Source organism: Somniosus microcephalus, chromosome 9 (assembly GCF_052327205.1).
Source record: "Somniosus microcephalus isolate GS21.2 chromosome 9, FLI_Smic_1.0, whole genome shotgun sequence".
Classification (NCBI taxonomy): Eukaryota; Metazoa; Chordata; class Chondrichthyes; order Squaliformes; family Somniosidae; genus Somniosus; species Somniosus microcephalus.
In genome coordinates, this window is record NC_140995.1 from 231187686 (window position 1) to 231212733 (window position 25048).

At 48.0% G+C, this 25048-nt stretch overlaps 1 protein-coding gene across 4 annotated transcripts in view; it reads left to right on the forward strand.

The window, feature by feature from the left end:
• The window catches only part of coq8aa (coenzyme Q8A, genome duplicate a), a 90826-nt gene extending 77613 nt beyond the window's left edge, over positions 1-13213 (forward strand). For all 4 annotated transcript variants that reach the window (XM_085997994.1, XM_085997995.1, XM_085997996.1 and 1 more), the window contains 5 exons: positions 6796-6937; positions 8109-8216; positions 9002-9067; positions 9312-9398; positions 12480-13213. In XM_085997994.1, the coding sequence (XP_085854120.1) occupies positions 6796-6937; positions 8109-8216; positions 9002-9067; positions 9312-9398; positions 12480-12779 (703 nt within the window). In that variant the 3' untranslated portion in view covers positions 12780-13213. The remainder of the gene's footprint in view (positions 1-6795; positions 6938-8108; positions 8217-9001; positions 9068-9311; positions 9399-12479) is intronic.
• Positions 13214-25048: the final 11835 nt, after the last annotated feature.

Sequence of the window (25048 nt, forward strand, 5' to 3'; positions counted from 1 at the left end):
GGTTTAGAGGGGATTTGAGAAAGAACTTTTTCACCCAGAGGGTGGTTGGAGTCTGGAACTCACTGCCTGAAAGGGTTGTGGAGGCAGAAACCCTCACAACATTTAAGAAGCATTTGGATGTGCACTTGAAATGCCATAGCATACAAGGCTACGGGCCAAATGCTGGAATATGGGATTAGATTAGACAGGGCTTGATGGCCGGCGCGGACACGATGGGCCGAAGGGCCTCTATCCGTGCTGTATTACTCTATGACTTTGAAACGTTGTGTACAGGTGGGTGCAACAGAATGTGTTGTACATTTACAGTCGGGAACAGATTTACAGATAAACAGTACGGTCGACAGTGAAAGGCCAGTAGGAGCAGGCCTGTTGCTGCTTAATCTGGGCTAAATATCATCACATTATTTACAGCAAAATGGTGTCAGTTGTTGGCGGGATTGGAGCTTGAATACCTACCGGCAGTTATAATGGGAGAGGAAGGTTGATAATGGTGTTTGTCCTCCTCTATCTTTCGGGGTTGGTTCTGACGTTAAGGGGTTGAGTGAAGCCGTGGTGAGACTTGAAAGATTTTCCTGCTGTGTTTTTGCAACGAAATCTATTCTTTTGTTCCCAAAATCCAAGAGTGGCCGCGGGCTTCGAACCTTGACCCCCAGCGAGGCTCTGCCCCGGACACTGCTGGGGCCTCTGAGCCTCTCCATCCCCAGCCCATAGCATGTTTTCTGGGACCTTTCACCCCCACCCCCACCCTCCCCTCCCTCCGACCAATGTTCCCTTTAAGCAGCGCTCTGAGCTCCCGCGCAGCCGGCCCACCGGCTTTTCATTGCAAAAATAAAGGGACGGCGCATTAAAAGAAACCGGCCGAGCCAGACAAAGCGCAGCTCATGGGGCATTGACCGACCGGGACCTTGTACTCGAGCTGCGGCATGTCCCGAGCTTTGATCACGGCTCCAGCTGCAGCTCTCCAGCGCGGTTTGCTCCAGGCTTTTCCTGTTGTTACGGTTTCCTGGCTCCCCTTACAGGTGAAAGCTGGAATAGCAAGTCACTCGATCAGTCGCAGTAAAAGCTGCTCCATTGGATTTGCACAGCAGTGGGTCTGTGCAGCTTCAGATCTCTGCACTTGATGTGCGAACATGGCCATTCTGTTACGGCAAGCCAATAAAAACACACTCTGTAACCTTTGGATAGCGCACACTGTCTTTGGAGGTTGGGGGAGTGGGAGTGCGTCAGTATTTACAGGGGGTCCCCGGGAGTGCGTCAGTATTTACAGGGGGTCCCCGGGAGTGCGTCAGTATTTACAGGGGGTCCCCGGGAGTGCGTCACTATTTACAGGTGGTCCCCGGGAGTGCGTCAGTATTTACAGGTGGTCCCCGGGAGTGCGTCAGTATTTACAGGTGGTCCCCGGGAGTGCGTCAGTATTTACAGGGGGTCCCCGGGAGTGTGTCAGTATTTACAGGGGGTCCCCGGGAGTGTGTCACTATTTACAGGTGGTCACCGGGAGTGCGTCAGTATTTACAGGGGGTCCCCGGGAGTGTGTCAGTATTTACAGGGGGTCCCCGGGAGTGTGTCACTATTTACAGGGGGTCCCCGGGAGTGTGTCACTATTTACAGGTGGTCACCGGGAGTGTGTCACTATTTACAGGTGGTCACCGGGAGTGCGTCAGTATTTACAGGGGGTCCCCGGGAGTGTGTCAGTATTTACAGGGGGTCCCCGGGAGTGCGTCAGTATTTACAGGTGGTCCCCGGGAGTGCGTCAGTATTTACAGGGGGTCCCCGGGAGTGTGTCAGTATTTACAGGGGGTCCCCGGGAGTGTGTCACTATTTACAGGTGGTCACCGGGAGTGCGTCAGTATTTACAGGGGGTCCCCGGGAGTGTGTCAGTATTTACAGGGGGTCCCCGGGAGTGTGTCACTATTTACAGGTGGTCACCGGGAGTGTGTCACTATTTACAGGTGGTCACCGGGAGTGCGTCAGTATTTACAGGGGGTCCCCGGGAGTGTGTCAGTATTTACAGGGGGTCCCCGGGAGTGTGTCACTATTTACAGGGGGTCCCCGGGAGTGTGTCACTATTTACAGGTGGTCACCGGGAGTGCGTCAGTATTTACAGGGGGTCCCCGGGAGTGTGTCAGTATTTACAGGGGGTCCCCGGGAGTGTGTCACTATTTACAGGTGGTCCCCGGGAGTGCGTCAGTATTTACAGGGGGTCCCCGGGAGTGCGTCAGTATTTACAGGGGGTCCCCGGGAGTGCGTCAGTATTTACAGGGGGTCCCCGGGAGTGTGTCAGTATTTACAGGGGGTCCCCGGGAGTGTGTCACTATTTACAGGGGGTCCCCGGGAGTGTGTCACTATTTACAGGTGGTCCCCGGGAGTGCGTCAGTATTTACAGGGGGTCCCCGGGAGTGTGTCAGTATTTACAGGGGGTCCCTGGGAGTGTGTCAGTATTTACAGGGGGTCCCCGGGAGTGTGTCAGTATTTACAGGGGGTCCCCGGGAGTGTGTCAGTATTTACAGGGGGTCCCCGGGAGTGTGTCAGTATTTACAGGGGGTCCCCGGGAGTGTGTCAGTATTTACAGGGGGTCCCCGGGAGTGTGTCAGTATTTACAGGGGGTCCCCGGGAGTGTGTCAGTATTTACAGGTGGTCCCCGGGAGTGCGTCAGTATTTACAGGGGGTCCATGGGAGTGCGTCAGTATTTACAGGGGTCCCTGGGAGTGTGTCAGTATTTGCAGGGGGTCCCGGGAGTGTGTCAGTATTTACAGGGGGTCCCGGGAGTGTGTCAGTATTTGCAGGGGGTTCCCAGGAGTGTGTCAGTATTTACAGGGGGTCCCGGGAGTGTGTCAGTATTTACAGGGGTCCCTGGGAGTGCGTCAGTATTTACAGGGGGTCCCGGGAGTGCGTCAGTATTTACAGGGGTCCCTGGGAGTGTGTCAGTATTTGCAGGGGGTCCCGGGAGTGTGTCAGTATTTACAGGGGGTCCCGGGAGTGTGTCAGTATTTACAGGGGTCCCTGGGAGTGCGTCAGTATTTACAGGGGGTCCCGGGAGTGTGTCAGTATTTACAGGGGTCCCTGGGAGTGTGTCAGTATTTACAGGGGTCCCCGGGAGTGTGTTCAGTGGATGTGGTGTATTTGGATTTTCAGAAGACATTCGATAAGGTGCCACACAGGAGGTTATTAAACAAAATTAGGGCTCATGGGATTGGGGGTAATATACTAGTGTAGGAATTCATGAATTCCTGACGAAATTACTAAGAGCGAGGCAATCAGCTAACCAAAACGATGTTTAATGCAAACTGGTGGAAGTAACATTCAAAAACACAGGAGAATTCAAACACAGGTCTTTGCTTAAAGCTGGCTCCATGAGGACTGAGAGGGGAGGCTCCTCAGTCTGACGTCATGATGTCATCATGTTTCCCGCCGTTGGGAACATCCCGTGATGACGTCATCGCGCTTGGTCTTATAGAGACCGCGCTGTTAACATGCAGCAAACGAATACAGATACCGATTGTCTTTGTTACAGGCAATTATGTACAACAATCTAAGAACCCCTTGGTGCCTCTGCCACACTAGCATGGATTGAGGATTGGTTAATAGACAGAAAACAGAGAGTAGGAATAAACTGGTCATTTTCGGGTTGGCAGGCTGTGACTAGTGGGGTGCTGCAAGGATCAATGTTTGGGCTTCAGCTATTCACAATCTACATCAATGATTTGGATGAGGGGACCAAATGTAATGGCCCAGAAATTTGGGTCGGGGGCTTCCCGCGGGTGCAAGCCCCCGACCTGCACTTACCTACCGCGCCGACCGTTGAGCTGTGGGCCCGCGTGGGATTCTGATCCTGGGCCTCCTCCAACTGCCGGCGCGCAGTGCTTGCGTATTCCAGGGGCGCAGTTAGTTCAATGCGTCCCCTGGGATCACGTGGGCCATGGGGAGCCAATCGGAGCAGGGAATGCTTTATTCATAAGTTTGACAGGAAGACCTGTCAAACCTATAAATACTACAAGCCCCAAAACATCACTAAATCTTCAAATAAATTTTTAAAAAACCATCACATTTTAAAAATAAACTATAACATGAAATAACTATTTTAAACAATTTAAATTTTTGAAAAAATTAATTACATTTTCTAACGGGGCTAAAAATAAACTTACCTTTCTTTAAAGTATTTAAAAATAATAAATCTGTGGAAAAAATGTTTTAATTTTAATTAATTCACCACTTACCTTGTAAAAAGCAGGCCTTACGCCTGCTTTTTACATGTCTAACTTCTGGAGACTTACCCTCCCGGGAAAACCTGCAACAAAAACGTAAGTTCGATGCGCACGCGCAGCCTCTCCTGCGCACGCATTCGACTTCTGAACCCCTTTCAGGGGAATGGAAGTGCCGGTTTCCCACGCATGCGCAGTGCATGCAGGAAACCGGCACTTCCATTGGGCTTACGGGTGAGTACCCCGTGCGTACTCACCCGCGGAGACCCGAATTTCTGGGCCATTATATCCAAGTTTGCTGATGATACAAAGCTGGGTGGGAATATAAGTTATGAGGAGGATGCAAAGAGGCTTCAAGGGGATGTGGACAGGCTAAGTGAGTGGGCAGCCACAGAGGCTCCAACGGCTGGTTGGCCTGAACTGTTTCCGGATGATACCGCAAACCAGCATCCTTTGCCACAGTGCTCTTCTCCAACACAGGAAGTCAAAGAGACTGTTCCACCTGTGCAAACTCCTGACTTTCGACTGACACAGGCACCTTCTCTATCTCGGCCTGTGTCAATGCCTACTGCTGTGGAAGCCAGCGATGACCGCCGGTATCCTGTCAGAGAGTGGCGGCCTTCAAGATGCTTGGATCTGTAGGCGTAGTGACTTACCCACAAGACTGGGGCAGAATAAACCCCAGGGTAAAGTCAGGGTTTGAGGCAGTCTACCTCTACCCTTGGTTAGTTGAGTGCATTGAAAGTAACTTACCTGTTGAGGAATAATGTGGACCTTTCATTTAAGAGGGGAGGAATATGTTATGTATTGTGTGTTCTCTTCCCACCTGCGGTGGCGCTGTCGCAGCAGATAAATGGTTGGGGTGTTCTCTTGGTTAAGTTTTTAGCTCTCTTTGTTCGGTTCTCTCCAGAACCTTTTTGAATAAAGCACTTCATGTTTGAATCTCTGAGTTCTGAGTTCTAAATTGTGTCTAGGTAGAAAGGTACAGACACAACAGTTAACATGCAGGTACAGCAAGCAATTAGGAAAGCAAATGGTATGTTGGCCTTTATTACAAGAGGATTTGAGTATAAGAGTAAAGGGCCTAGAAATTCGGTGGGCTGCGCTACCAGTTAGCGCCTAAAGAGGGCACTCAGTGGCTTTAGCGCCACTGGCCACGCCTCCCGCGATATTTAGCTGGGGCGCTAATGGCGGCGTTAGCCTGTTGCGCTGCGCCGCCACCGATGACGTCATCGGTGTGTGCAGCGCCCCGCTACCGCCCCGATCTCAATATTCGGTAGCGCCCGCCTCTAGCGCCGTTCGCAAATCGCGCCCGGTTCACGGGGCCTACCTGTGGCGGCAGTGGCGCAAATTAAGGTGGAGGTGCGGGGCGGCCGTTTTTTTCGCCGGCCGCCTGCCAGCACCTCCGTCCCCGGCCTCCTGATCTCCCCCCACGGCAGTGCCGGCTATTTTCCGAGAGCCCGGCACTTCTCGGTGCCGGGCCTCTTTTGCCGGCACTCGCGATCTCCGATTGTGCTGGTGCAGGCCCCTCCCCCTTAAGAATGGGAGGAAGGCCTGCAGTACCGCAGCGCGCCGTGGCGCTGTGGCACGTTGCGCTGCGATATTCAGTTTCAGCGCCCTAAGAGGGACGCGGAGTGCCTCGAGCCTCGCCCCGTCTCCCTCTTGGGGCCTTCAAGCTGAATTTCCGGCGGTCGCAACTGCTCCAATCGCTGCGCTAATTCCGGCGCCCAGGCGAGCTTGGTGCCTCGTTTGCGGCTCCACCGAATTTCTCCCCCAAGATGTCTTATATAGGGCCCTGGTGAGACCACACCTGGAGCATTGTGTACAGTTTTGGTCTCCTTACCTAAGGAAGGATAGACTTGCCATAGAGGGAGTGCATCGAAGGTTCACCAGACTGATTCCTGGGATGGGGGGATTGTCCTATGAGGAGAGATTGAGTAGACTAGGCCTATATTCTCTAGAGTTTAGAAGAATGAGAGGTGATCTCATTGAAACATACAAAATTCATGCAGGGAGGATGTTGCCCCTGGCTGGGGAGTCTAGAACCAGGGGTCACAGTCTCAGAATAAGGGGTCGGCCATTTAGGACTGAGATGATGAGAAATTTCTTCACTCGGAGGGTGGTGAATCTTTGGAATTCTCCACCCCAGAGGGCTGTGGAGGCTCAGTCGTTGAGTATATTCAAGACAGAGATCGATAGATTTTTGAATATTAAGGGAATCGAGGGATATGGGGATAGTGCAGGAAAGTGGAGTTGAGGTAAAAGATCAGCCATGATCTTATTGAATGACGGAGCAGGCTCGAAGGGCCAAATGGCCTACTCCTGCTCTTTCTTCTTATATTATGTACCTCTTTGACCAAGCTTTAGATCACCTGCCCTAATATCTCCTTATGTGGCTCAGTGTCAGATTGTGTTTGATAATACTCCTGTGAAGCTCCTTGGGGCATTTTACTATGTGAAAGGTGCTATATAAATACAAGTTGTTGTTGTATCTGCTATTCTCTCGTGTTGTTGTTGTTGTGGGTCTGACGTTCTGTGATACGGGGTTTATGGGGGCAGAGCCGCGATGTTAACCCACTCTCATTGTCCCTTGCAGGGAGCTGGTGAAGGACGACCCTTTCTTCTACGTACCGCCGGTGATTGACGAGCTGAGCAGCAAGCACGTCCTCACTACCGAGCTGGTGCCCGGCTTCCCGCTGGACAAGGCCGAGGAACTGAGCCAAGAGATCAGGAACCAGGTAATAATGGAGAGCCCAGGCAATCTCAAACGCTGCTTGTGGGCTCAGTCGTGGCTCAGTGGGTAGCACTCTCGCCTCTGGGCCAGAAGGTCCCACTCCAGAGACTTGAGCACAGAAACCCAGGCTGACAATCCAGTGCAGTGCTGAGGGAGGAGAACGGGAGGGAGGGGCAGAGGACAGGGAAAGGGGGGTCGTGAAGGAACAGGGAGTGGACAGTGGGGGCAGCGGTGTGATTTCCTTCCCTTCCCAAGCCTATATTTTTCTTTCCATGGGGAGGAAGAGCTGTTGAGAGTCTTGGGTTGGCTTCTCAGCATGGATTTGCTGGTCAGGATTCACTCTTGGTGGTGAGTGGGAACGGCAGGATTCACTTTCATTGTGGGCGGGGGAGGGGGTTCAGTCCACCGTCTGTCTTGAAAGAAAATACTTGCAGATAAAGTGAGTGAGGAGGAAAAGATGTGCCTTGATATAGCACCTTATCACAGCTCTTAAACATCTCGAGGGGCTTTACTATGTGCACCGTGGCCCAGTGGTAGTGCACTCGCCTGTCAGTCTGAAGGTCGTGAGTTCATGTCCCGCTCCAGAGACATGATTGCTTCATCCAGCCTGGCGCTCCGTGCAGTGCTGAGGGAGTGCTGCACTGTCTGAGGTGCCGTCTTTCGGATGAGGCGTTAAACCGAGGCCCTGTCTGCTCTCCGAGGTGGCCATAAATGATCCCATGGCACTATATCGAAGAGTAGCAGGGGAGTTCTTCCTGGAATCCTTGGCCAATATTTATCCCTCAACCAACATCACTGAAACAGATTATCTGGTCCTTATGACATTGCTGTTTGTGGGAGCTTGCTGTGTGCAAATTGGCTGCCGTGTTTTATTATAACATTGACTACACTTCAACAGTGCTTCATTGGCTGTAAAGCGCCGTGCGACATCCTGAGGTTGTGAAAGGCGCTATAGAAATGCAAATTCTGTGTGTATTTCAGCTAAAAGACGGCACCTCTGACAGTGCAGCACTCTCTCAGTACTGCACTAGACTGTCGGCCTGGATTATGGGCTCAAGTCTCAGGAGTGGGTCTTGAACTCCGCGGGGTATCGCTGTTTCAAATGATGGGAAGATATCTGTGTTAGCCGGGTGGCTGTGCTGGGGTCTAACCGCTTCCCTCCCTCTGTGTTCCAGATCAGTGTGAACATCCTGAGACTCTGCCTGCAGGAGCTCTTCGAATTCCGCTTCATGCAGACTGACCCCAACTGGTCCAACTTCTTCTACGATCCGCAGACCGGCAAGGTGGGTGGGAGGCTCTGGAGCCATCTCCTCACGGCCGTGGGTTGCTGCAGGCAAATGGAACCCCACTATTTAAAAAAGGAGGGAGAGAGAAAACCGGGAACCTACAGACCGGTTACCCTAACGTCAGTAGTAGGGAAAATACTAGAGTCTAATATGAAGGATGTGATAACAGGACACTTAGAAAATATCAACGGGATTAGACAAAGTTAGCATGGATTTATGAAAGGGAAATCGTGTTTGACAAACCTACTGGAGTTTTTTGAGGATGCAGCTGGTTGAATAGATAAGGGAGAACCAGTGGATGTGGTGCGTTTGGATTTTCAGAAGGCCTTTGATAAAGTCCCACATAAGAGGTTAGTGTGCAAAATTAAAGCACGTGGGATTGGGGGTAATATACTGGCATGGATTGAAAATTGGTTAACAGACAGGAAACAGAGAGTAGGAATAAATGGGTCTTTCTCGGGGTGGCAGGCGGTGACTAGTGGGGTATCGCAGGGATCAGTGCTTGGGCCCCAGCTATTCACAATATATCAACGATTTAGATGAGGGAACAAAATGTAATATTTCCAAGTTTGCTGACAACACAAAACTAGGTGGGATTGTGAGTTGTGAGGAGGATGCAAAGAGGCTTCAAGGCGATTTAGAGTGCGGGGGAGCTGGGGGACGAGAGCGGAGAGGATCGTTGTATCTCTATCCGCCCTGGAGCGTTGCCTCTCCAGTCAGTCAGGTCCTTAAACTATTGTGGAGAACAGGGTGGAAATTAATTCGTGCACTTTCACTTTCAGGTGGCCTTGTTGGACTTTGGAGCCACAAGATCGTTTGATGAAGACTTCACTGATGCTTACATCGAGGTAAGAGTAAGATTGTAAAATACAAGTATTAACATTCACGGCAGGTGATAGAGCAGAGGAACGTTTAATGTGTTCCTCTCCCTGGTATTGTGCCCAGGTTAATGTTATTGGACCCAGTCTGCGTCCAGGCCGCCGCTGGACCCGGTCTGCGTCCAGGCCGCCGCTGGACCCGGTCTGCGTGTAAACCACCTTCTTTTCTGTTACTTGTGCTGCGTGTAAAGTCCAGTTTATTGTAATCTGACAGATTGTGCGCGCTGCAGCGAATGGGGAGAGAGCGAAGGTGCTGAGAAAATCGATTGAACTGAAGTTCCTCACAGGCTATGAAACGAAGGTAGGAGGGTCTTTTAACAAAGTGTCCAGAGGTGCTGAGGAGGGCAGAGGTTCCAGCTCCAAATAGCTCTGTGCGGGCCTGTCCGTTCCTGTTCATACCCCACTGATGTGGCTGCTGTTATAGGCAGGCATGCTTTACACTGAATGACTCCGTCCGCCCCCATGGGTCAGTACTCAGCTGGTCATTCCCATTAACACAGTAGCTGTACCCAGCCTCTGCTGAAGCTCCCAGGCTCTGGTCCTAGTTGGTGCGGAGTTAGATGATCTTCACTGATGTGGCCTCAGTATCTGTGTGCTAGGGGAGGGGAAGAGGGGAGCAGTCCGTTTGCACTCTTGATCGCTGTCCCTTGCGGTCTGCCCTGGGTCTAATTTAAATCCACCATCCGCAGCGCACTGTTAGCTCGGGGTGGGAGTAAGGACTACTAATAGGGGAATTTGGTGAGAGTGGGAAGTCAGTGGTGAGGAGGCGATGAGCTGAGGGTAAATAGTACAGATCTGCTTTCTGTTGAACCAAATTAAAGCTTAGCATCTTAAAGCAAAATCTCTGATTCTAAGTGAAGACAAGGTGCCAGGACCTGATGGGATAGAACCGAGGATCCTGAAGAAGTTGGGGGAAATTGCAGAGGCTTGAGGATGTGTGCCGGGGTTTGGAGGGTGGCCAGTGTAGCACCTGTGTTTACTAAAGGGAGACCGAGCTAATCTGGGTAATTACAGAGCAGTTAGCTCAACATCTGGGGTAGGAAAATTTTTAGCGTCTTTAATTAAAAATGAAATGACCAAGTATGGAGATGAGGAAATTGAAGCAGCCAGCACGGATTTCAAAGGGGACGATCACTCTTGAAAAACCTCAAAACCTTACAGTATACTTTGAGGGGGGTAACGGACACGGTGCGGAATGGGGGGGCCGGGGGGAAGGAAAGGGATGTAGTGGGCGTGGGCATTCGAGGTATAGCATCCAAACCAGTGGTCCTCACGGGGACCGTCCTCTGGAGGCTGCCCCCACCCCCTGCCGATTGGTAAATACAAACTCGAACTCTGAACCAAATGTGGAGCCGGAGAGAGCTGGAGTGCCCCATCCGACTCCACATTAGAACTGTGGGCCGCTGCTGGCGCACGCGCGAAGCCCGGCGAGCTACCTCTGGAGTCGCGACTGGTGTCCGGAGCTCACCAATAATAAACTAACGGGGCTGGCGGACCAATAACCCGTGAGCCGGACGTTAGAAACGTCTTTAAGAAATTGTTCTGCTTCAGAAATAAAGGGTGATGGATTCACGCTAGAGTATTGTTAAATATATAGAGTCACAACGGCACAGGAGGAGGCCATTCGGCCCATTGAGTCCGTGCCGGCTCTCTGTGGACCAATCCAGTCAGTCCCATTCCCCCGCTCTATCCCCGTAGCCCTGCAAGTTTATTTCCCTCAAGTGCCTATCCAGTCTCCCCTTGAAAACATTGAGTGTCTCCGCTTCCACCACTTCCGTCGGCAGCGAATTCCAGGTCCTCACCACTTGCTGTGTAAAAAAAGTTTTTCCTCACATCCCCCCTGTATCTCTTGCCCATAACCTTAAATCTGTGTCCCCTAGTCCTTGTACCATCAACTAGTGGGAACAGCTTTTCCCCGTCTAGCCTATCCAAACCCGTCATAATCTTGTACACCTCTATCAAATCACCCCTCAACCTCCTTTGCTCTAATGAAAACAAATCCAGCTTCTCCAACCTGTCCTTGTAACTAAGATCCCCCATCCCTGGAACCATTCTGGTAAATCTCCTCTGCACCCTCTCAAGGGCCTTCACATCCTTCCTAAAGTGTGGTGACCAGAACTGGACGCAATACTCGCTAACCACTCTCTCAATATGTCCCTCCACCTTCAGGGACCTATGCACATTAACTCCCAGGTCCCTCTGTCCCTGCACACTCTTTAAAACTGTACCATTAAGTGTATATTGCCTCTCCCTGTTCCTTCTGCCAAAATGCATCACCTCACACTTCTCTGTATTAAATTCCATCTGCCACTTGTCTGCCCATTCTGCTAGCCTTTCTATGTCCTGTTGCAGTCGATTGGTATCATCCTCACAGTTTGCCACACCCCCAAGTTTGGTGTCATCAGCAAATTTAGAAATTCTACTCTGTATTCCAATATCCAGGTCATATATCAAAAAAAGCAGTGGCCCCAGCACTGACCCTTGGAGAACATCAGTGTCTACCATCCTCCTGTCTGAAAAACAGCCATTTACCACAACTTGCTGTTTTCTGTCCTTAAGCCAATTCCTTATCCAAGCTGCCACTGACCCACCTATTCCATGAGCCTCAATTTTGTTAACCAGCCTTCTATGTGGTACTTTGTCAAACGCCTTCCAAAAATCCATGTAGACAACATCTATTGCATTCCCTTCATCAATCCTCCCTGTTACTTCATCAAAAAATGCAATTAGATTAGTCAAACAAGATCTTCCTTTTACAAACCCATGTTGGCTCTCCTTAATTAGCTTAAACCTCTCCAAATGCCCGTTAATTTTTTCCTTGATTATTGTTTCTAAAACCACTGATGTTAAACTGACCGTTCTTGAACAATGGTCTCACATTTGCCACTTTCCAATCCTCGGGCACCTCCCCCGCATCTAGGGAAGATTGGAAAATTATGGCAAGCCCTTCCACTATCTCCTCCCCCAATTCCCTTAGCAACCTGGGATGCAAGCCATCTGGACCAGGCAACTTGTCCACTCTAAGCATACCCAGCCTTTCTAGTACATCCTGTCTATCAATTTTCACCCCTTCCATTGCTTCTACCTTTCCACTTTTACTGATATTTTGTCAGCATCCACCTCCTTAGTAAACACCTATGCCAAGTACTCATTGAGTATTCTAGCTTTGCCCTGTGCCTCTAAGCATATATCAGCTTCTTTGTCTCTAATAGGCCCCACCCTGCCTCTTACTACCCGCTTACTGCTTACATGCTGGTAGAAGATTTTTGGGTTCCCTTTTATGTTAACCGTCAATATTGATTAACTGTACATGCAATTATACAGATAGATAAGACTGAGGCTTCAAAAGCTTTGTTTGAAATGTGCATCTTTTCTATTTGAGATTATGCAAAACGCCCACATCGATGCGGTGATGATCCTCGGAGAGGCCTTTTCATCAATAGAGCCGTTTAACTTTGGGAATCAGAACACCACCAAGAGGATCCATGGGCTGATCCCAATCATGCTGCGACATAGACTGGTCCCGCCCCCGGAGGAGACCTACTCCCTCCACCGCAAGATGGCCGGCTCCTTCCTCATCTGCGGCAAGCTCAATGCGCAGATCACCTGCAAGGACATGTTCGAGGCGGCCTACCAGGGTTACTGGAACAGGAAGTCCAAGCAAGGAGGCACCAGCCTGTAAATGGAATGGCCCAGCTTGCTGTGAGAGGGTCGGAGTGGAAGAAGGTGAAGAGAAGAGGCACAAAGAGCGGAGGAAGATGCTGATGAACTAACCAGCTTACTGTGTTTCCTTTATTTTTTTAAATTTCTTCTCATTTCCTGTTTAAAGGAATTGTGGGTTCCGATGAACATGCAGCATTGCACAAGCCAGGCGAGTGTGGTCTTTGGCGGCAACAGAGAATGACATTTGGGGGGAACGTTTCGATTTCCCCATGGGAGGGACGTTGGAGAGATTTTACTGTATTGATTGAATTAATTACAAGAATTTGTACCATACCGAAGTGAAAAGAATGTGAGAAAACAATGAAGAATAGAATGACTTTAGAAATGATCATTGGCCAGTTTTTTTATATACCTGTCACGGTGTTGATTCAATTAAAGAAATCATGCTTGTGACCCAGTGGCCTGTGTTGGTTTACTGTACAGTAGCTGAGTGTGTACGGTTCTGCCCCTTTTTGTGATTTTGTTGTTGTAAGCGAGCTCTTCAAGACTTCTGATTGGAAGGTTCCTCCATGCTTTGAACCCCACGGCAGCATTCAACTCAAATCCAAGTCCAGTGCTTATGGACGTGATGTAGAATAAGGTGCCCCTCTACACCAGAGGTGTCCAATCTACAGCCTCCCAAACCCTGGCAATTTATCCCGTAAAGCCCAGGCAACTTGGTCCTATTTGTGCTTACATTTGTTACTCACTGGTTTGAAATTTGAGTGTCCGGAGGTTTGTTCTTAGCGCTGTTGGCTCAATCCCGACTCGGGACTTTTGAGATCCTTTAGTATCCACAGCTTGAAGAGATGCAAATTAATGGGAACATGCAACATTGATGGACAGGAGCCCAGCTGGTCTCTCAAGCTTGTCCCATCCAGTGTTGTTACAGCGAAGCATCATGCGACGTGACCCACCCACCCACTTCTCGCCATGAATCTCCTGGGAGTAGCAAAAAAACAGATTAAAACCCCTAGGTCAAGTCAGGGCTAAAAAATTATGGGAAATTCCCCTCTGACCTCCAAAGGCCTAGCCCAGGAAGACAAATATTGGACGTTCCTGCGCCATGCTTTCTGAATAACGTGGCAAAGCCTCAGCTTTTAGAGTAGCTCCCCACTACTGTACTGACCTCCAGCTCCCACATCAGCTTTCCTTATCTAAATGAGATAGGCAGTAGAACGGGCCTATGGCTCAGTTGGTAGCACCCTCACCTGAGTCAGAACGTGGTGGGTTCAAGTCCCACTCCAGAGACTTCAGCACAAAATCTAGGCTGACACTCCAGTACAGTACGGAGGGAGTGCTGCACTGTCAGAGGTGCCATAAAAGATCCTATGGCAATATTTTGAGGAAGAGCAGGGGAGTTCTCCCCGTGTCCCGTACAATATTTATCCCTCAACCAACATCACTAAAAACAGATTATCTGGTCATTATCACATTGCTGTTTGTGGGAGCTTGCTGTGTGCAAATTGTCTACCATGTTTCCTACATTACAACAGTACTTCATTGGCTGTAAAGTGCTTTTGGACGGGCGGTGGTCGTGAGAGGCGCTATACAAATGCAAGTCTTTTTTTCTCTGGAGTTTAGAAGAATGAGCGGTGATCTCATTGAAGTGTATAAAATGCATAGAGGAATTGACAGGGTAGATGCTGAGAGGCTGTGTGACCGGAAACTTTTTGCACGCATACTGTGCCCCTTTGATGGGCTGTTGTCCCGGGTTTGGACTTTGTGCACGTGCTGAGTTCTTGATTTGAGCGAGATCCTTTGTCCCGAGTGTGGAGGCTGCAGCAGGTGGTGAAAGAACTCCGCTGCACTTTGCTTATCTGTTCTCAGCCGGCTCCAGTGACAGAGGTTTGTGAGCAGGTCATGTACCTGCCTTCTTAAATCAGCAATAGTGCTGGGAGAAGAAGTCAACCTGTCGCTGGCGGTCGGTACGTCTTACCAATATGTTGATGGTATTAACTGGCCGTGATTACCGGCGGGCCTTGATTACTGGCCGTGATTACTGGCAGGCCGTGAATACTGGGCGTGATTACTGGCGAGCTGTGATTACAGGCCGTGGTTACTGGCGTGCCGTGATTGCTGGCGATCCGTGATTACTGGCTGTGATTACTGGCGGGCCGTGATTACCGGTGGTGATTGCCGGCGGGCCGTGACTCCTGGCGGGCCGTGATTACTGGGCGTAATTACTGGTGAGCCGTGATTACTGGCCGTGATTATCGGCGGGGCGTAATTATTGGTGAGCCGTGATTACCGGCGGGCCGTGATTACTGGCGAGCTGTGAATACTGGCCGTGATCACGGGGGGGCCGTGATTACTGGCGGGTCGTGATTACTGGCTGGCCGTGAATACTGGCTGTGATTACTGGCGGGCCATGTTTACTGTCTGGTCGTGATTACTGGTCGTGATATTTGGCGGGCCGTGATTACTGATGGTCTGCGATTACTGGTGGGTCGTGGTTCCATTTGAAAAGGGGTCCTTTAGCCAAAAAAGCTCGAGAACCACTGCTTTAACAGTCTTCGGTATGTTTCCATTAAAATCTTCACCTGCAGTCCTTAGGTTTGAACCCCTCCCACCCCTCGACCACAGTCCCGCACTATTGAAAGTCTCCTCCAACATATGGGCACTATTATTAGAATGGTTGCTACTCCTCTATGGTATCAGTCTACGCAGGATCTTAACACAAGCCTCCACCTTTTGATACTGTTCAACCCCTTACCTCGATCAGTCTTTCCTCCTGCTATCTTGAGTTTTTACTCATTTATATCCTCTTCTACTTTCAACCGTGGTGATGTCCTGCACTAGGGACCATTGGGCCTTCTCTTGGCTTTCTCACCCAGTTTAAGCTGGTAAGCAACAATACCTCCAATATCACGTCCCAAGCAGTATCTCCGCATGGCTCAGCATAGGGACCCGCTCCGAAGTAAAGAGGAGCAGGCAACGAGACCTCTTGATCTTTGGTCAGTCAGGTGTCCGTTACATGTGGAAACCCATCTTGGTAGAGCTTGTGTGCCTGATGCGTGCAATTTCTCCTCGTATTGACACTTGCCCAAACTCAGGGAGCGTAGGTGCAGGTTTTAACTTAGGGATCCACCAAGTGTGCACAGGGGTACTGCTGGTGGTTAATCAGCTAAAACTGTGCAATGTCGCAGCTCAGAGCACTGACCAAGCTTCTTCTCGTCTGTCCAGAGAGGATCTCTTACCTGCTGGAGCAGTGATTTGCAGGGTTATCTAGAGAAGAGTGGGAACAGCACCATAGTGGTCTTGTAACTAGACTAATAATCCAGTTAGAGGTGAGTTCAAATCCCACCACAGCAGCTGTGGAATTTAAATTCAGTTAATTAAATAAATCTGGAATAACAATCTAGTAATGGTGACCATGAAACTACTGGATTGTCTTAAAAACCTGTATGGTTCACTAATGTCCTTTAGGGAAGGAAATCTGCTGTCCTTAACATCCTTTTTGACTGACAAAGGTAAACTATCCCTCTTCGTCCTTCTCGACTTGTCTGCAGCCTTTGACACGGATGACCACTCCATCCTTCTCCACTGTCGTCGAGCTGGGTGGGACTGCACTCGCCTGGTTCCATTCTTATCTATCTAATTGTATCCAAAGAATCACCTGCAATGGCTTCTCCTCCCGCATCATTGCCTCTGGTGTACCCCAAGGATCTATCCTTGGCCCCCTTCTATTTCTGATCTCTATGTTGCCCCTTGGCGACATCATCCGAAATCACAGCATCAGTTTCCACATGTACGCTGATGACACCCAGCTCAACCTCACTACCTGTTCTCTCGACCCCTCCACAGTGTCTAAATTGTCAGACTGCTTGTTCGACATACAATTCTGGATGAGCAAAAATTTTCTCCAATTAAATACTGGGAAGACCAAAGCCATTGTTTTCGGTCCCCACCACAAACACTGTTCCCTAACCACTGACTCCATCCCTCTCCCTAACATCTGTCTGAGGCTGAACCACACTGTTTGCAGCCTTGGTGTCATATTTGACCCTGAAATGAGCTTCCGACCACATATCTGCCGCATAACAAAGACCGCCTACTTCCACATCCGTAACATCGCCTGTCTCAGCCCTTGCAGCTCATCCGCTGCTGAAACCTTCATCCATGCCTTTGTTACCTCTAGACTTGACTATTTCAACGCACTCCTGGCTGGCCTCCCACATTCCACCCTACATAAACTTGGTCATCCAAAACTCGGCTGCCCATGTCCTAACTCGCACCAAGTCCTGTTTGCCCATCACCCCTGTGCTCGCTGACCTACATTGGCTCCCGGTTAAGCAGCGCCTCGATTTCAAAATTCTCATCCTTGTTTTTAAATCCCTCCATGGCCTCGCCCCTTCCTATCTCTGTAATCTACTTCAGCCACACAGTATTCCAGCACACTCCTGACTTGTGCCTTGTAGATGGTAGAAAGGCTTTGGGGAGTCAGCAGGTGAGACACTCGCCGCAGAATACCTAGCTTCTGACCTGCTCTTGTAGCCACAGTATTTATGTGGCTGGCCCAGTTAAGTTTCTGGTCAATGGTGACCCCCAGGATCTTGATGTTGGGGGATTCAGCGATGGTAATGCCGTTGAATGTCAAGGGGCGGTGGTTAGGCGCTCTCTTGTTCGAGATAGTCATTGCCTGGCACTTGTGTGGCGCGAATGTTACTTGCCACTTATCAGCCCAAGCCTGAACGCCGTCCAGGTCTTGCTGCATGCGGGCACAGATTGCTTCATTATCTGAGGAGTTGCGAATGCAACTGAACATACAAATTAGGAGCAGGAGTAGGCCACTCGGCCCTTTGCGCCTGCTCCACCATTCATTGAGATCATGGCTGATCCGATTACTCCACATTCCCACCTACCCCCGATAACCTTTCACCCCCTTGCTTATCAAGAATCTATCTACCTCTGCCTTAAAAATATTCAAAGACTCTGCTTCCACCGCCCTCTGAGGAAGAGAGTTCCAAAGACGACCCTCTGAGAAAAAATTTCTCATCTCTGTCTTAAATAGGCGACCCTTATTTTTAATCAGTGACCCCCTAGTTCTAGATTCTCCCACAAGAGGAAACATCCTCTCCACATCCACCCTGTCCAGACCCCTCAGGATCTTATATGTTTCAATCAAGTCACCTCTTATTCTTCTAAACTCCAGTGGATACAAGCCTAGCCTGTCCAACCTTTCCTCATACGACAACTCGCCCATTCCAGTTATTAGTCTAGTAAACCTTCTCTGAACTGCTTCCAACGCATTTACATCCTTCCTTAAATAAAGAGACCAATACTGTACACAGTACTCCAGATGTGGTCTCACCAATGCCCTGTATAACTGAAGCATAACGCCCCTACTTTTGTATTCAATTCTCCTCGCAATAAACGAAAACATTCTATTAGCTTTCCTAATTACTTGCTGTACCTGCATACTAACCTTTTGTGATTCATACACAAGGACACCCAGATCCCTCTGCATCTCAGAGCTCTGCAATCTATCACCATTTAGATAATATGCTTCTTTTTCATTTTTCCTGCCAAAATGGACTTCACATTTTCCCACATTATACTCCATTTGCCAGATCTTTACCTACTCACTTAACTTATCTATATCCCTTTGTAGCCTCCTTATGTCCTCTTTACAATGTACTTTCCTACCTATCTTTGTGTCATCAGCAAATTTAGCAATCATACCTTCGGTCCCTTCATCTAAGTCACTTATATAAATTGTAAAAAGTTGAGGCCCCAGCACTGATCCCTGTGGCACACCACTCGTTACATCTTGCCAATCAGAAAATGACCCATTTATGCTTACTCTCGGTTTCCTGTTAGCTAGCCAATCTTCTATACATGCCAATATGTTACCCCACTACACCATGAGATTTTATTTTCCACAATAACCTTTGATGTGGCACCTTATCAAATGCCTTCTGGAAATCTAAGTACAGTACATCCACCGGTTCCCCTTTATCCACAGCACATGTTACTTCCTCAAAGAACTCCAATAAATTGGTTAAACATGATTTCCCTTTCACAAAACCATGTTGACTCTGCCTGATTACATTGAACTTTTCTAAGTGCCCTGCTATAACATCTTCCCTATGACAGATGTTAAGCTAACTGGCCTGTAGTTTCCTGCTTTCTGTCTCCCTCCCTTTTTGAATAAAGGAGATACATTTGCTATTTTCCAATCTAATGGAACCTTCCCCGGATCTAGGGAATTTTGGAAAATTAAAACCAACACATAAACTATCTCACTAGCCACTTCTTTTAAGACCCTAGGATGAAGTTCATCAGGACCCGGGGACTTGTCAGCCCGCAGCTCCAACAATTTGCTCAGTAACATTTCCCTGGTGATTATAATTTTCTTGAGTTCCTCCCTCCCTTCCATTTCCTGATTTACAGCTATTTCTGGGATGTTACTTGTATCCTCTATAGTGAAGACCGCTGCAAAATACCTGTTAAATTCAACTGCCATTTCCTTATTTTCCATTATTAATTCCCCAGACTCACTTTTCATAGGACCAACGCTCACTTTGTTAACTCTTTTCTTTTTAAAATATCTATAGAAACTCTTATCTGTTTTTATGTTTCTAGCTAGCTTTCTCTCGTACTCTAATTTTTCTCTCAATCGTTTAGGTTTTATATTCTGTCCAATCTTCTGACCTGCCACCCATCTTTGTGCAATTATATGCTTTTTCTTTAAGTTTAATACTATCTTTAACTTTTTTAGTTAACCACGGATGGTGGATCCTCCCCGTGGAATTTTTCTTTCTTGTTGGAATGTATATATTCTGTGTACTTTGAAATATCCCCTTAAATGTCTGCCACTGCAACTCTATTGACCTATCCCATAACCTAATTTGCCAGTTCACTTTAGCTAGCTCTGCTTTCATGCCCTCATAATTGCCCTTATTTAAGTTTAAAATACTAGTCTTGGACCCACTCCTCTCTCTCAAACTGAATGTAAAATTCAATCATATTATGATCGCTGCTACCTAGGGGCGCCTTCACTATGATGTCATTAATTAATCCTATCTCATTACACAATACCAGGTCAAGTATAGCCTGCTCTCTGGTTGGCTCCAGAACGTGCTGTTGTAAGAAACTATCCGGAAAACATTCCACAAACTCCTCATCTATGCTACCTTTGCCCATCTGATTGTTCCAGTCTATATGCAGATTAAAATCCCCCATGATTATTGCTGTACCCTTCTGACAAGCTCCCATTATTTCTTCCTTTGTACTCCCATCCTACCATGTGATTACTGTTAGGGGGCCTGTACACCACTCCCACAAGTGACTTCTTGCCTTTATTATTTCTCATCTCTATCCAAACCGCTTCTACATCCTGGTTTCCTGAACTTAGGCCATCCCTCTCTATTGTGCGAATACCATCATTAATTAACAGAGCCACCCCTCCACCTTCCTAAATGTCATGTACCCTTCAATATTCAGGTCCCAATCTGTCATCCTGCAGCCATGTTTCTGTAATGGCTATCAGATCATATTTATTTATTTCTATTTGCGCTATCAGTTCATCTGTTTTGTTTCGAATGCTACGTGCATTCAGATGCAGAGCCTTTAGTTTTGTCCTTTTATTATTTTTGTAACCTCTAGCCTTACCTGTTGATTTACTCTTAGATTTGTACTCTCCATCCCTTCCTGTCGGTCTGTTCATCATTTCCCATATTAATACCTTTCTCTCTTGCCTTGTCTCTACTCTTTGAATTACCACATCTTCCCAAATTTGATCCCATGCCCCCAATATTTAGTTTAAAGCCCTCTCTACCGCCCTAGTTATACGACTCGCCAGAACACTGGTCCCAGTACGGTTCAGGTGAAGACCGTCTCAACGATACAGATCCCAATTTCCACAGTACTGGTACCAGTGGCCCAGGAATTGAAACCCATTTCTCCCACCCCAGTCTTTGAGCCACGCATTCATCTCTCTAATCTCTCCCTATGCCAATTTGCTCGTGGCTCAAGTAATAATGCAGACATTATTACCCTTGAGATTCTGCTTTTTAATTTAGCCCCTAGTTGCTCATACTCTCTCAGCAGAACCTCTTTCCTAGTTCTACCTGATGAACTCCTGCAGCGGTGTCCTAGTGCTGAGATGATGGGCCTCCAACAACCACAACCTTCTTCATTTGTGCTAGGTATGACTCCAGCCAGTGGAGTCCCCTGATTCCTATTGATTTCAATTTTACTAAGGCTCCTTGATGCCACACTCGGTAAAATGCTGCCTTGATGTCAAGGGCTCTCACCTCACCTCTGGAAAATGCTCCACTGGCTGGAGTCATACCTAACACAAAGGAAGATGGTTGTGGTGATTGAAGGTCAATCAACACTGCCCCAGGGCAGGAGTTCCTCAAGGCAGTGTCCTAGGCCTAACCATCTTCAGCTGCTTCATCAATGACCTTCCCTCCAACATAAGGTCAGAAATGGGGATGTTCGCTGATGACTGCACAGTGCCATTCACAACTCCTCAGATAATGAAGCAGTCTATGCCCACATGCAACAAGACCTGGACGACGTTCAGGCTTGGGCTGATAAGTGGCAGGTAACATTTGCGCCACAGAAGTGCCAGGCAATGACTATCTCCAACAAGCGAGAGTCTAACCAACTCTCCTTAACATTCAATGGCATTACCATCGCCGAATCCCCCACCATCAACATCCTGGGGGTCACCATTGACCAGAAACTTAACTGGACCAGCCACATAAATACTGTGGCAACAAGAGCGGGTCAGAGGCTAGGTATTCTGCGACGAGTGTCTCACCTCCTTTCCACCATCTACAAGGCACAAGTAAGGAGTGTGATGGAATACTCTCCACTTGCCTGGATGAGTGCAGCTCCAACAACACTCAAGAACCTCGACACCATCCAGGACAAAGCAGCCCGTTTGATTGGCACCCCATTCACCACCTTAAAACATTCACTCCCTCCACCACCGGCGTGCCGTGGCTGCAGTGTGTACCATCTACAAGATGCACTGCAGCAACTCGCCAAGGCTTCTTCAACAGCACATCCCAAACCCGCGACCTCTTCCAAATAGAAGGACAAGGGCAGCAGGTGCATGGGAATACCATCCCCTTCAAGTCGTACACCATCCTGACTTGGAAATATATCGCCTTTCGTTCATCGTCGCTGGGTCACAATCCTGGAACTCCCACCCTAACAGCACTATGGGAGTACCTTCACCACACGGACTGCCGCGGTTTAAGAATGCAGCTCACCACCACCTTCTCAAGGGCAATAAATGCTGGGCCTGCCAGCGATGCCCACATCCCACGAACGAATAAAAGAGGTCACCGCTCAATGGTCCAGGTAGGCTCGTCAGTTACCAACAGTGCTCTGGAACTACCTACCCAGTTCAAGTTTGGGATTCGTGAGTTGATGGATCCGACCTCCCATTACCAAATGTGTCAGCACATGTGGCTATTCTGTGATCTTATATAAAGGCATAGCCTACTCTACACATTTGTCATGAGCACAAAATCTCGACTGTCCCTTTCTGATTGCTCTGCAGGCCTCCAGCCTCCATTGTGTGTGCTGCAACAACCCAAAGAACCATCTCAACAGCCAGGGATATCAGCAAGGCTCCTTGGTAGTTTTTGCATCCCTCTTCTTGTGAATAGACTTGAGCACAAAATCTAAGCTGAGAGAGTGCTGCACTATCGGAGGTGCCATCTTTCGGATGAGGCGTTAAACTAAGACCACAGCTGTCCTCTCAGGTGGATATAAAAGATCCCATGGTACTATTTCGAAACAGAGCAGAGGTGTCTCCCTGGTGTCTTGGCGATTATTTATCCCTCAACCAACATCACTAAAAACAGGTTATCTAATCATTTATCTCATTGCAGTTTGTGAGAGCTTGCTGTGCGCAATTGGCTGCCATGTTTCTTACATTACAACAGTGACTACACTTTGAAAGTATTTCATTGGGCGTAAAGCGCTTTGGGACGTTCTGAGGTTGAGAAAGGCACGATATAAATGCAAGTTCTTTCTTTTAAAAACCACAACTGCACTCTGGAACATTGAGGAAATGTGTGCCACCAATTGCATCCCATTTATTAACCTCAAAAGGTGGTCACAAAACAAGACACAAAAATCCAGCGCAAGGAACCATCAGACTAAGTGGGCCAAACTCTTACAGCTTCCATTTGATTGACTAGAAGGTTGATTATTTAAAGATACAAAGCTGTTCTCTGGGCTCCTTGACTCATTTGGACTGAAAGGATTTGATTCCAGGCCTCTGCCTGCACACATGAAAACATCCCCAGGGAGAATATAAATGCAGAACTTCCCTCCTTTGTGCAGACACCAAACCCTTGTCCCAAACCCCGCTAGCCTGGATGGAAGAGAAGCAATGTGGTGGCTGGCATGTGTGGAACCATTTCCCAGCAGGGAGTCAGCACCTTCAGGAGAGGAGGAACATAGGAACAGTAGGCCATTCAGCCCCTCGAGCCTGTTCCGCCATTCAATGAGATCATGGCTGATCTGTTATCTAACTCCATGTACCCACCTTTGGCCCATTTCCCCAATACCTTTGGTTAATAAAAAGCTATCAATCTCCGATTTAAAATTAACAATTGATCGAACATCAATTGCCATTTGAGAGTTCCAAACTTCTACCACCCTTTGTGTGTAGAAGTGTTTCCTAATTTCACTCCTGAAAGGTCTGGCTCTAATTTTTAGACCACGCCCCCAGTCCTAGAATCCCCAACCAGCGGAAATAGTTTCTCTCTATCTACCCTATCTGTTCCCCTTAATATCCTGAAAACTTCAATCAGATCATCCCTTAACCTTGTAAATTCTAGGGAATACAACCATAGTTTGTGTAATCTCTCCTCTTAACTTAACCCTTGAAGTCCGGTAAACCTATGCTGAATTCCCTCCAAGGCCAATATATCCTTCCAAGGTGTGGTGCCCAGAACTGCTCACAGTGCTCCAGCTGTGGTCAAACCACCTGCAGCATAACTTCTACCCCCTTGTACTGTAGTCCTCTCGATATAAAGGCCAGCATTCCATTAGCCTTTTTGATTATTTTCTGTACCTGTTCATGACATTTTAATGATCTATGTACCTGGACCCCCAAATCTCTTTGGACCTCCACTGTTTTTAGCTTTTTGCCATTTAGAAAGTACCCTGTTCTATCCTTTTTAGGTTCAAAGTGGATAACCTCACATTCGCCTACACTGAAATCCATTTGCCACAGTTTTGCCCATTCACTTAACCTATCAATATCCCTTTGTAATTTTACGCTTTCATCTACATTGCCTACAGTGCTGCCTATCTTTGTGCCATCGACAAATCTGGATATATGACTTTCTATGCCATCATCTAATAAATATTGTGAATAGTTGAGGCCCCAACACAGATCCCTGCTGGACACCACTAGTCACATCCTGCCAATTTGAATACCTACCCATTATCCCTACCGTCTCCTGCTGCTCAGCCAATTTCCTAACCAATTCCTCATTTGTGTGGGCTTCTACCTTAGATAACAGTCTCTTATGTGGGACTTTATCAAATGTCTTCCAAAAGTCCATATAAATAACATCCATAGACATTCCCCTGTCCACTACTTTAGTCACCTCTTCAAAAAATTCAATCAGCTTTGAATGAATGTCAAGCATGACCTACCTTTCACAAATCCATGCTGGCTCTCTGATCAATTGAAAATTTTCAAGATGTTCAGTTAGCCTATCCTTAATTATAGACTCTAGCAATTTCCCGACAACAGATGTTAGGCTAACAGGTCTATAATTCCCTGGTTTCCCCCTCTCACCATTCTTAAAAAGCAGAAATGATATGCGCAATTTTCCAATCTAAAGGAACAGTTCCTGAATCTAGAGAACTTTGGAAGATTATAGTTAGAGCATCTGCAATGTGCTCACCTATTTCCTTTAAAATCCTGGGACGGAAACCATTTGTCACTCCTTAGTGCCATTATTTTCTTCATTACTGTTAGAGGATTAGATAGATACTTTCAAATCATATCAAACCTATCTGAACTTCCATTTCATTTCAAACCCATCTGAACTTTCATTTCATTTCAAACCCATCTGAACTTTCATTTCATTTATTACAACCAAAATTTCCACCGTCTGCCTCCGATCAAAAGGAGCACTGAGATGCTTGGCTCCTATCAAAAGGAATCGGCGCACTGAGATGCCTGATTCCGAGTCAGTCTGCCCCTCTGCTTTCACAGCATACCCTAAAAGCAATAACAATCCAAAAACAATCACA